Below are 14,021 nucleotides of genomic sequence, written 5' to 3'. Positions count from 1 at the left end.
ATTCCCATTTTACCGATCACTAGATCTTCATCCCGCGCCTGACGGCCAGAAACCTCCGAACGAGCTCAACGCGTGGTTAAGCGGTCACCCAGTCAAGTTGCGATCATGCTCGATGCTGCTTAACTTCGGTGATCGCCCGAGCCACACGATAACCGATCGGCTGTCTCTGACGCCTCATACAAATTTCTAGTTTTAACATCTTTCTATTAAAATTTTTCTAGAGCTACGTCTATCGCGCAATCATGAGAAATACCGCAAGACAAACTAATAAAATTTCCAAAAAAAGAACCAAATTTAGACTTTTTAACTTCCCGCTAAGAAAATTGGAAATTTTCAAAAATTCGGGAAGTTATTGGTTTCGGTACGATTTTTGAAAATCGAATTTCTATCAGATCTTGACGTTTTGAGGTTCTAGGAAGCTATTCTGACTAATTTCAAGATGATGTCCGAGTGTATGTATGTGTGTATGTACGTACGTACGGACGTATGTATGTACTATGTATGTAAATATGTGGAACTTTTGAACGGATGAACCGATTTTTATTGCCAAGGTGGCATTCAACACGGCTTGTTAATTTCTACTAGCTGTACGAATTGTGCTTGATCGGTAGTGTGCGTTTGGAGATATTTCAAGAATAAAATTTTTTCAAAAATGTTTTTTTTTGAATAACATTTAATGTGTTCTATGGATCGATTCTAAAATCTAATCAGCTCTAAAACTTTTATAAGCCGCGTCGATTGCGACCTCAACTGTCTCAATCGGTCAGTTCGTTTGAGAGATATAGTTGGAGACAAAATGGAAAACATTTTTTTTTCGAAAACAATGGTATACAAAAGTATTTTCGAGCTCCAAGAGCTCGAAAATGTATTCACAACAATGTTTCCGAGCTCAAGGAGCTCGTCAACATCACTTGTGTAGATATTATATAAAGTAAACCTGAAGGAAAAACCTTGTTCTACTTCTCTATTTGATTTTAATTTTGATGTTGACCTTGCGTTCACTGTCACATGGTTATATGTGTTGCTGTATAAATGCTCAAGCATATGGTACATTTTATCTTGCACACCAGCATTTTTTATTCTGCTTAGCAGTTTGTCCCTTGGCGAACTATCGAATGCGTGCATGCCGCAATCCTCCTCTTTTTCTCTCTGAAAGTACGATTGCACGCTTAAATTTTTGCTTTGCATACTTTTGAGCTATTTACTGCTTTATTTGCCCTCGGGCGCTTTTTGTTACAGATTACTGCATGCCCACTTATGCAAGCCTTCAGATAATCTATAAATCTTCTGAGTTGAGGCCTGTATTGATCTCTCATTAATTAATTTTCATCTTGTATCCTTATTCTTGTACGCCTTCTTTCTCACACATTACACGCAGCCGCACTGATTAGCTAAACTGTGCGCCGTCGCAGCTACTGCGCTGATTACTGAGGCAGCTTGAGTAATTCGAATTTTAGCAGCCAACATCTTACCGCGCCGTCAGAGGCTTACAACACCAGCGACACCTTAATCTGCGTATTCGATCCTGGCATAGCAGCGGTCGGTAATGGAGGAAACTAAATCTTCACTGGACGAGTTACCAGCACCTGTTTTACCAACAAGCTCTGATGCATCTTCAAAATCACCTCCCTCATTAAAACACACTTGAGCAACTGAAGATATGTAAGTAGATCCACCTCTCAAAAGAGGTCCAGGCCGGAAGCTGACGCTTCTTACTGTCATGGCAAGTCTTGGTGATATTTCTGAGACATTGAAATCTCACAGTGGCATATTAAAAGAGCTTCCTAGCATCAATGACAAGCTGGAAAAATATGGTTCTGATATTGCAGAACTGAAACAAGTTACCACCAATCTGCAGTCAGATAACTTAGCGAAGAGTGAGACCTTACGTGATATCGTCTAACGTCTTGAAAAATTGAAGCCCAGCAGCAATGCATCTGCTTCATCGGCTGCATTGGCACCCGGTCCCGAATTAAGTGCACTACTGGCGGCTGCTAATGCTAATACAACTGGTCTACGTAGGGTTTTGAACCTAGACTCGACGTGCACTGAGCTGGTCTTCTCTGGATTTTCTCAAACCTTTTCATCGTGTGGCCACCTTCAACTAATTTATCCAGTACTGACTGAACTGCAGGTCAAATATGATGCCAATGTTTTTAGGGATACGAGGATCCTTGGTGAAACGCAACAGTTACTTCTTCTCAACAGCAACCTACTTCAACTAGGCTAAATCTAGCTGTTAAATGCATCAGCCCTGAATAAGTTACCAAAATAATTACTGCCAAGAAGAAGTCTGGTATTCTCAAGTGGTCTAAAGTAACTGCAAATCCTTCTAATTCTTCCCAACTACCAGATATCCGGCCTGGTGCAAACTTTACAGTCTATGTAAACGAATAACTACCTGGTAAAGTCTAGAAGCTACTCAATGTGGCCAAGAAAGTTCTCAAACCAGCTGGATATAAGTAAGTGTGGAGCAAGCACTGCTCCGTCTTCGCCAAAAGAAATGACACATCACTTGTGCATCTGATATTATCTGATATCATCTCTACAGGATATCACTAGGATCAAGGCTCTCCCTGCTCCGGCTTCTCAATAACAATCCGCTTCTCGAATAGTTCTCACTCAATCATGTAACTCCAGAATTAAAAATTCTGTATGTGATAAGTTCAATAATTCTGTTAATAAAAGTGAGTCATACCATGATCTGTGTGTTTGTTGTCTCAATGCTAATTCCCTGTGGGCGCATATGGATGTCTTAAGACAGTTCTTGGACTCCAATCCTTTGCAACAAGTCATCGCAATCACGGAGACCTGGTTGAGCCTTAGCATTTCTGATTTAGTAGTCCAATTCCAGGGCTATAACATCATTAGAAACAATCGCAACATTCATGGAGGTGACATTGCTTTATACTATCATGAATCTTTACCCCGAACCGTCACCTTCAAGTCTCTGAGGAACGTCTGGTCCAAACCACCTGGATTACCGGAATTTTGAACATGCAAGCTGAGTGCCAAAGGCTCATTGCCTGTCTTCATTGCAGTTGTATATCTTCCCTGTATTCTCCGTTCACTATCCCAGTAGACCTAGCATCAACCATCAGTGCTGCCCTGGATGGCTTTAGTCACAAGCTAATACTAGGTGGTTTCAACACTGATCAGCTTAAACCTAGCGCCAATACGGAATATATTAGGACTTTAATGAGCAACAACAGTCTTAAATTAGTTGATCATAGTGTTACGCATACCTCTCAAATGCTGAAACGTGGCTGGACTTTTGCATGTTGGACAAGATGGACGCTATTACTGCATGGGGTAAATCTGATCGGCCCATTGGTGCTGCACACTTTTTGATCTATGTTTCTCTGAAACTGTTTACGGTATCACCTCAAGGTCGACAAATTGTTTCAAAAAAATTGGGCAACTTTAATGGATTCAACTGCTATTAGCTCTTTAATTGACAAAGATTGATCAATGGTCATATCACCAGATTACACTTACAATAGCACTATTACGCAGTATCTTGATGATGTGGCGCCGGCTCATATCATCACAGTCAACTCAATGAGGTATGCTCCATGGATCTGCAGTGACCTCTGTGACTCGGAACAATACGTACGTGTCTTATACCGTCACTACCAACGCAATAAGAAAGCACATGAGCTACTGGCCTACCGTGCAGCCAAAAATATTCATTGTGCTCGGCTTCATGCTGCAAGAAATGATAACTTCTGCTCCAGGCTCTCAGGCCTTAGTGGTTCAGCAATATGGAAAGAGCTTCGCAACTTTGACTTAATCAAACGTCCTGTGCTTAAAACACTTGCTGTTATTGCTAATGAATTGAATCTGGCGTTTGCGTTTGTTTCCAAGTGGACAGATAACTATATCGACCTTGCCACAAGTCTTGCCAACAAACTTAGTGATCAGCCTGAATTCAAACTTGTTAAAACAACTACCGAGACGGTCAGGCACGCTTTTTTGTCCTTCAAATCTGATGTTACTGATACTGATGGTGTCTCCAGGAAAGTTATCATGCACATTTAGCCTGCTATTGCTACGCACATCACTGAGCTGTTCAACAAATCCATCAACAGTGGTATTTTTCCCGAGGCCTGGAAGCGAGCAATCATTGTGCCTACTAATAAAGTGCCTTCACCGGTTAGTGCTTCAAACTATCGCCCTATAGCTCTACTTTCGGTACTCGGTAAAGTTTTTGAAAAGATCGTTTTTGAGCAAATTAGTAAATACATACAGGATCATAACATCTTGGATCCTTTCCTGTGTGATGTCAGGACGGGACATAGTACACAAACAGCTCTGCTTAAATTAATGAACGACGTTAGATTCAACTCTGATGAAAGAATGGTCACGTTGCTCATGCTGTTTGACTTCTCGAAAGCGTTCGACACGGTGAATCATAATCAACTGGTACGAAAACTTGGCATTGGATAACGTGTTACTTAGCAGGCAGGTCACAAGCGGTCAAGGATCCGGATCGAAACTTATCCAGCTGGTGTCCTTCTGAAAATGGTATACCCAAAGGTTCAATCTTGGGTCCACTTTTATTCTCTCTGTTTATCAATGACATTAGGACCTGCAGTAGGCAGTGCAAACGTCTTCTCTATGCTGATGATCTTCAGATCTACGTAACCTGCTATCCTCACGAACTGAAAGATTGTATTGAGCTTGCCAATTAGGATATAGCTCGCATTAGTGTGTGGGCTACAGTCAACACACTTAAACTCAACATTACTAAATCTAAAGCTATCATTCTTAGCTCAAAGTCTTTTGTTAATATGATTGACACGTCTAAGCTCAAACTTTGTTGTGATGGGCTGGATATTCCTTTCGTCGACTCTGTACGCAACCTTGGGGTATACATTGACACAAAGCTAACCTTCAAGGAGCATGTGGACCACATAACTTCGAAAGTCAACTCAGCGTTCTACCAGCTCTATAACGTAAAAGACTATATCAATATCAATATGAGGAAAACTCTCGTTAATGCTCTCATTTTACCACATATCAACTACTGCTTTGCAGCATCGAATGGCATTGGTACAGTTCTTGATACAGCTCTGCACCGACTGATGAACAAGGGTATCCGCTAACTCTTAGGGCTTGTTGGGAGCCCGAAAGAAACAAGTGGAGAAAGCCCTTTACATAGGGTATGGGAAGAAATTGCACCCCACCACTAATCCTACGCAACCATGTTGACCAGAGCTGGGAGTCTGGTACCACGGGGGGCCTTTCCAAGCCTACTGCGACCAGAGTCTCTTTATTTCCTTAGATGGGAGTAGTGTTTGGCCCGAGAGAGGTAAGACTCGTGGAGGCTGAGGTTAGATACCACGCACAATGAGGATTTTTGATTATGCCTCCGGTTAATGTTCACCTTAGTCGTCACTTGATTATATTTTTCGACTAAGAATGTCGTTGAGACAAAGTGCTTTTTTGCTTCGTTGCTGTTCTACATGTAGGTGCAAAGAATAAGAGCACGGTCACCAACGGACAGTAGTACAAGAAAATTCTTTTTCGTTTTTTTTAGATATTTTGAGAACTGTTAGATCGATCAATTCCAAAATCTAATCAGCTCTAGAACTCGATAGAAGCTTTCGATTGCCACTAAGAACGTCTCAATCAGATAATCCGTTCAAAAGATATCGTCGACGAAAGAAACAGTAGAAAACGGTTTTTTATAAATATATCGTCGAAACGACTAAACCAATCATTCCCAAAATTTTATCAGCTCTAGACCTCAATAAAACGCGTCGATTGCCACCTTAACCGTCTCAATCGGTTAATTCGTTCGCGGGATATCGTGGGGAAAGAATTAGTAAAAAACGGTTTATTGAAAAACAATGGAATACAAACGTATTTTCGAGCTCGTAGAGCTCGAAAATGTATTCACAACAATGTTTACGAGCTCAAGAAGCTCGAAAACAGCGGGAAGTTTTAGAGCTGGCCCGCAGGGTTAACCGATAGACAGATTTTTTTTTAATCATTCTAACATTCATACAATGGTTTTGCAAATACATGTATATAATAATGAAACAATTTTTATGACTAATTTGAAATTTTTTAAATTATTATGTTGATAATTCTTTCAGATCTGAACAAAAAAAAATCGTTCTCAAGTCCGATCGAAACGGCGATCATCCATTTGTAGGATTAGCTTTTAAACTAGAACTTGGAAAATTTGGTCAGCTGACATATTTTCGCTGTTATCAAGGAATGTTACAAAAAGGGGATAATATTTACAATACTCGAAGTCATAAAAAGGTAATATTTTAATTTTCAACATTCGTTAAATTTTATCCATAAAACACAATCGAAGAAATCATCATTTAATTATTATTTTTGTGATTATCATTTCTCATTTTACCGTTCGTTTAAAAGTTTCTTATCTTACTCAAGTTTCTCAATGTTTTCACGCTATTCACCCAAGTCATCAGAAATTACTTTTGTATAGCGATCCATTTTTATGATTATTTTTATTAATCTAGACATTCTATATCAAGAGGTGTGAAACTGTTCCACCATTCTTTAAATTTCTGTGTCCTTAAGCTCGAGGTGATTGGAAATTAAAACCATAGTTCTGAACTTTTTGAGTTAGAAATCAGAATTTTTCGAGTATGTGTTTTCGAAATCAAAAGTTTTTTTTTTCTATTTTGTTATGTCTTGAGAATTTTTTGGTATCTTCTTGAATAATAACGTCACTCGAATTTTAATTTTAATAAAGTTTCACTTATTTATTGAGAAATAACACAGAAAACTTCACTTTAAATGTATTACAAATATAATGATAGTAAATTGATTTGTATGTCTTACAACTATGATAATTATATTTTTAGTTATAAAACTTGAGTTATCCATGTGTTGTCATTGTCCTTTGACAACAATTCGATCAGCGAGGCTGACGATCTTGTATTTGAAGCCATTTTGAATAACACGCGCAAGCCACGCGTAGCTATCAAAAATTTTCTTTAACGTAAAACACTATTTATTGTAAATTCGTAGGAAATCGCCCTGGGCCTATATCTTGATGATTATTTATTCAGATAATACAATAGATGAGTGTAAAACAGTTACAAAAAGTTTATTATAAAATAGAAAAACATTAGACACACAATCATACGTCTTAACAGCTCGATGGGTCAAGAACTACTGACTCATTACAATAATCCCTATTAGTATCTTTATGAGTGATCAATTAACTAGAATTACACAGATATATATAAGTGTGCATGTTTGCTGTAATTATTAAATTCTTAACAAAACTAAAGAATGATACTTCTATTATATTTGAATCAAAGTTATTCTGTAATTAATCTTAATTTTTTCGGTCTTTCTTTCTGACTAACTACCGGCAGTCAGCGATTGCAGGTGATGCTAAAACTGATATTATTACGCTCTGAGAAAAGTTAAACAATAAGTAGTCATGCGGCCGATAGCGAGCATAAGAACACCATTGTCAGCACTTTTGGAAGTGACCGTGAAAATAATGTACGGAGGCATAACAATTTCTTGCAATTTCGTCGTCATGTTTAGAATACGCTGCCTCTGCAATTATTTTGTGATCCATTTTCAACTGACATGCCGTTGATACACCGAATAGATTCGGTAAAATTACGATATATTTTTAGAAATGTTTCTTCGTAAATAGTCCATTAATTTAATGCACACCTCCAATTATTATGGTAGTACTCCCCGGTAGAAAATGCAATTGGACACCTACCTGGTACCCGGATATTAGACTAATCGTTTATAGGGCCTCGATTACGGGGACCCGGCTAAATACTTCACCAGGATGTAATGCTTTTTTAATCTGGCTAGATAGTTGTGAGTCCGGTCGGGTGGCTATTCAGGTAAACTTGTATTTACCCAACCAAGCAATAATTGTGTCATAAAAACGACGGGTCTAAATATTCTTGGCAGACACTCAATTAGGCATATGCCTACTTGAATTTATCTGAAAATTTTGATTTCATTAAAAATAAAAAAAGGTCATTCGGCAGCCTAAATGGAAGGTAGATTTCTTACTCAATCAATCGAATAAGTTAATTTCGTACATGAATATCTTATGATGTATGTTAGTGTGTAGTCATGGTATGAAATTAGGCTCGTTTTCTAAGAGTGAGAGTAAAAAAGGATAACGACTTACTTTCTCAGAGAACTGCAGACAGTTAATTTGACAAAACGTTGTATAGATAATATACTAATATAACCTGTACGCAAATCAATTATTGCTATATTCATAGTCTACAATGTTTAGATGCTGACTATAACGAAGAGCTCGAAAATGTATTCACAATAATGTTTTCGAGGTTCTTGAGCTCGAAAACAGCGGGAAGTTTTGGGGCTGGCCCGCAGGATCACCTGACAGACCGATTTTTTTCTATACAATTGAGAACTCTATTTTATTTATTTGTGTGATATTAGATAATCTAAATCTTTCATTGAAAATGAATTTATGTATTTTATATGTCTGTAAATTATTTTCTAGGTTAGAATAGCTCGGTTAGTTCGTCTACATTCTAATCAAATGGAAGATGTAGATACCGTGTATGCTGGAGATATTTTCGCACTTTTTGGCATTGATTGTGCATCAGGTGACACATTTGTGAATCAACCAAAATTGGAAATATCAATGGAATCCATTCACGTACCAGATCCCGTTATTTCAATGTCGATCCAACCTAAAAATTCAAAAGATCGAGATAATTTTTCAAAAGGCATAGCAAGATTCACTAAAGAAGATCCAACATTCCGTTTCTTTTGGGATCCTGACAATAAGGTACATAACTGAAATATATAGGTATATATATTAGTTAAATCATGTACACTACAGATGTGTCTTAAGTAATAATTTTTTTTTCTGCAGGAAAGTATAGTTTCAGGCATGGGTGAATTACATTTAGAGATTTACGCCCAGCGTTTGGAACGTGAATATAACTGTCCAGTTGTTCTCGGTAAACCAAAAGTTTCTTTTCGAGAAACTCTCATTACGCCATGCGAATTTGATTACTTGCACAAAAAGCAGTCTGGAGGAGCCGGACAATTTGGAAGAGTCATTGGAATCATTGAAGTAAAACATTTTTTTTTCAATTACTAGAACACTGAAAAATTTTCCTTGCAGTTTCGGACTTGCGTGTTTTCATAGTATATGGGCAGAGCAATTATACACGGAAAAAACAATATAGTAATGACAACTCTCTGGGATAGTACTGAGTACTTTCTGTAAAAAAAAAAATTCAGACAGTACTGTATGCTATCTAGATTGTATCCACTACTATCTAGACTATATCTATTACTGTCAGGGATAGTACTCAGTACTATCCAGAGAGTTGCAACTACTATTTTACTTTTTCCGTGTAGTATTGACTCAAAGTATACTCAATAAAACACATATATCTAAGACATTTTAATAGCAGTCTTAAACAGATTTATGTCATCAAACACTAGTGAATTTAGAACGAATTTTTACACCTAACATAAATCGAACTCATACTGATTGATGAGAAATAAACCCTGATAAAAAAAATTACTTTCGTACTAATTCTATTAATCGAAAAAGATTATTTGCTTGAACATAAGATATTTTTGAAAAAAAAATAACAAATTCTTCCAACAAAATTTTACGTGTATGCTGACGAAAAACGTTTAGCGGATCTACATATTTATTGAGTTCTATGATAATATAAGTTTTAATAGAATAATTTATAAATTTTTTCAAAAACATTTTATTTCTGGGTAAGTAAGCTTTTAATTTGAAGAGAATTACTAAAAACCAATTGTGTCGAGATCTACCGTGAGAAAATACTGATAGATGTATGATAGAAATCGAGTGGTTGAATCAAAATCACTTTCTCAGAGCACCTAGGAATTAATAAGCCATCTAAACTACTGCATCAAAGATCTTAATCAGTGAATCAGTTCAAAAGTTATAGAATATTTACATACAAACGTACGTATACTCGGACATCTTCTTAAAAAGAGTCAGGATAGCTTTCTAGGACCTGAAAACGTCGGTATCTGTTCAAAACTCGATTTTTGAAAATCGGACTAAAGCCGATAACTTCCTTTTTTTTTGAAAATTTCCAATTTTTTAGCGGGAAGTTTAAAAGCAAACTAAGAAGTAATGCTTTCTAACCTTTCGATTAGATAAAATTATCGCTACTTATTTGAAATAGTTTTTAATTATCATTTGTTATAACTTCATGTACCGCAAACTCTTACAAGGAAAAAGCTGCACAATTTTTTAAAATGCAATAGTGAAAAAACTCATTAAATTGACAGACGGTTAACCGCATGCTGGTTCTGCAAGGAATTAACTGTACACGTTTTCGAATCATAAGGAATATTATTGTATATTTAATTAACAGTTGTTTGTTGAATTCATTTACAGCCATTACCTCCACATCAAAATACTCAAATTTTATTCTCAGATGAAACGGTTGGTACGAACGTTCCAAAGCAATATGTTCCTGGAATTGAAAAAGGCTTTAGAATAATGTGTGAAAAAGGTTTATTAACGGGACATAGAATTGCCGGCATTAAAATGAGGCTTTTGGATGGTGCACACCACATAGTTGATTCGTCAGAATATGCCTTTCAACTAGCAGCACAAGGGGCTGTTCGACAAGTTTTTGAAAATGGATCTTGGCAAGTACTTGAACCCATTATGGCAGTTGAAATTACAGCACCTGATGAATTTCAAGTAAGATTGCAAAGTTTTAATTGATAAGAATAATTAAATTCGTGAAAAAATGCGATTTTAACACTGTTTCATTTTTTTTTTTTTTGAAGGGCACAGTTATGGGTCAAGTAAGTAAACGTAAAGGGGTCATTACTGGGTCGGAGAATAGTGAAGGATGGGTAACTATTTATGCTGAAGTACCTCTCAATGAAATGTTTGGTTACTCTGGGGATCTTCGGTCTTCGACTCAAGGAAAAGGAGAATTTACAATGGAATATAGTCGATACAGTCCATGCCTACCTGAAATTCAAGAAAAATTAGTACGGGAATATCAGGAATCATCGTTACAGAATCAACAACAACAAAAGAAAAAAAATTAATTTAAGTTAGGATAATAGTTTCAAAATATTAATTATAAGTATTCACCATAAACTAAAAAAAAATTGTTACTATTGTGCCCATACAATTCATCATATGTTTTTTAATATAAGAAATTAACCGTTAATGTTTTTGTATTGTTAATATAAACAAAGTAAAACAGAAGTATTAACTTTATCTGTGTCCAAAATATTTTTTTTTTTAAATATTTAAAACATTTTTTTTTACATTCTCTGCTTCAGCCTCTTGGCCTGGAAGCAGATTATCCGCCCACTTTCCTTTTCCCGACAATATATTTGAGCTTTTTGAGCTCGACAATACCTTTATGTACATTGGTATTTTCAAGCTCAAAAAAAGTTAAGTTTCCTATTAATCTCCAAGAATTCGAGAAATTGAAAATAATCAATGAGGATTTTTTTTAAACTTCTTCTTCTGATAACCCTCGCGGTTTTGCGAATGCCGTAAAAATGCCGTAAATTTTCGGCATTTATACACATGCCGTAAATTTACCGTAATAATTTGGTAATAATGTGAATATATTGGCCAGTTTTTTTGCTGTACTTATACTGTAGAGTTACCAGATTATTATAGTAAAATTACTATAAAAATGCCGAACTTTTACCAAAAAAATGCCGTAAAAAAACTATAAAAATGCCGAACTTTTACCGAAAAAATGCTATATAAATACCGCAATAATGCGATAATTTTATAATAATAAAATCGTATTTTTTTGGTAATTATACCGTAGATGTTCTGCGATTTTGCCAGATTTATCCTGATATAATGAAAAATTGTAAAAAATTTGGTTTTATTTTATATTTGCTTCTGCGGTTAAAATCATCGAAAATGTGCAAAGTGTAAAATTTTATATTTTAGTCTATTAGTTCACACATTTCTTATTGAAACAAAAGAATGTAAGTGAAAATAAGAATCCGGGAAAATTGAGGTTTTCAATTTTCTTAAGTTTGTTTGTATAGATATAAATACAATTAGTATCAACTTTCGAATAAGCGATTTGGTATAATGGTTGACAGATCAGGCTTGAAATCATAAGGACTCGGGATCGAGCCCACGAGTTGGCGGGTTTTTTTTTTTTTTTTTTTTTTTTTTTTTTCATGACAGTTATTGTACATATAACTTTATAATGTTATATATAATTATATATAATTAAATAAAATTTTATATAATTATATATAATTTTTGTTCCGGGTAGAACGGTTTAATGCTGCAAAAATGCCGAAAATATGCTGTATAATTACGGTTTTAATGCTGTTAAAATACCGTATTTTTTCTGTTTTATTACCGTAAATATTCTGAATTTTTTTCGTAAATTTTTGGTAGTAATGTGGCAAAAAAACTGGCCAAAATAACTTGAATAATACCATATTTATGCAGTATTTATACCGTATAATTCCGATATTATTTCGGTATTTCCAAAAACGCGAGGGAATGCTTTGAATCAAATCAGAGCATTAATAATTAATAACGTTTATAACGTTAAAAATTTTTTAGAATCATTCAGTCTTACGATTTTTGAATATATTACACTTATCCAAAAAATTAAAATAACAAAAAAATTTTATAACATTTTTAGTGATTTTTGGGAGGCTGTATTTTTGTGAAAAATGGTCGTATTAAAAAATGAAAAATAAAAAAAAATTTTCATGTTCCACGTTTTTAAAACGGACTAAAAAGTAGAAAATAATATCTCTGAGTCACATGAAGATTTAAAACCACATTCAGTATCCGAACTTCTTACAGACAGTCCTAAATATTTATGATTGTGATTTTTTAATAACTATGAAAATACTTGTGAGATTTAAAACGAAAAACGTGGGGCGCATGATGAACAGATAATTGATGCATTAATAGTTCAACTAACAATTTTATTGCACTACAAATAATTTGAACTAATGTTAAACGTTTTTTCACATAGCTCCTATCTACACTTTTTACAATTATGTATGGCATGCACCCCACGCTTTTCGTTTTAAATCTCACAAGTATTTTCATAGTTATTAAAAAATCACAATCATAAATATTCAGGACTATCTGTAAGAAGTTCGGAATCTGAACGTGGTTTTAAATCTTCATGTGGCTCAGAGAAATTATTTTCTGCTTTTTAGTAATATCTGTGAAATTTTGAAATCGATTTTAACAACCTTGATGAGATAATGACAGGGACATGCAACAAATTTCAGGTTTATTTCACTTTCTTCTCATCTGATCATATCTAAAATAGAAAATCGTTATCTCCACCTACCAATAAAATATCAAACTATTTAATTGTAATTTATTTTTTTTTATTTAAATAATTTTTGACAGTTAATAATTACGTGTGGAGTTTTGATAAAAAGAGATCTGCAGACTATGATTCAATTTAACAACTGTAATATCTAACATAAAATTTAATAAAAAATAATATTAAATGAACAATAATATTAACGAAATGTCTAGTCGTCCGCAAAAAATATGAATAACATAAATTAGTCGTCCATTACCGGATGAATAAAATAACTTAGTCGTCCGATTATCCGGATGACTAGATAACCTTTTAAAAAAATAAATTGAAAATCTGTTCATTATATGACAGCTGTCATAAATTAAAAATTAATTTTATTTTATTTATATATTTATGAATATTTTTAGTAAAATAATATTAATGAAATTATGATGGGTAAGTATAAACTATTATTATTATTTATTAATCTTAATTATTAAATAATAATACATTGTTCAAATAATTAATTGAGTTTTAAAACCTGATATGATTGAAGATATCGAAGAAATTGGAGCAACGAAAGAAAATAATGATGAAGAAACATTAAATATTCAAGAAGAAAGAACAGAGCACAATTTAAAAGTCGATGAAAAATTTAACACTTACAATGATTTAATAAAAAGAGTTGAGAATTTTCAAAATTTGTCTTACAGCTATTTTTATAAAAGA

The 14,021-nt window shown here is 34.6% G+C and overlaps 1 protein-coding gene across 1 annotated transcript in view; it reads left to right on the top strand.

Moving 5' to 3' along the window:
* The window catches only part of LOC130673164 (elongation factor G, mitochondrial), a 39,077-nt gene extending 27,842 nt beyond the window's left edge, over positions 1-11,235 (top strand). Inside the window, exons 5-9 of the mRNA XM_057478106.1 lie at positions 6,105-6,276; positions 8,501-8,791; positions 8,879-9,082; positions 10,403-10,714; positions 10,804-11,235. Coding sequence (XP_057334089.1) covers positions 6,105-6,276; positions 8,501-8,791; positions 8,879-9,082; positions 10,403-10,714; positions 10,804-11,073 — 1,249 coding nt within the window. The 3' untranslated portion in view covers positions 11,074-11,235. The remainder of the gene's footprint in view (positions 1-6,104; positions 6,277-8,500; positions 8,792-8,878; positions 9,083-10,402; positions 10,715-10,803) is intronic.
* Positions 11,236-14,021: the final 2,786 nt, after the last annotated feature.

This window comes from Microplitis mediator, chromosome 8, assembly GCF_029852145.1.
Source record: "Microplitis mediator isolate UGA2020A chromosome 8, iyMicMedi2.1, whole genome shotgun sequence".
Lineage (NCBI taxonomy): Eukaryota > Metazoa > Arthropoda > Insecta > Hymenoptera > Braconidae > Microplitis > Microplitis mediator.
The sequence above is the reverse complement of the archived record's forward strand: the minus strand, read 5'-3'. Positions and strand labels throughout refer to the sequence as shown.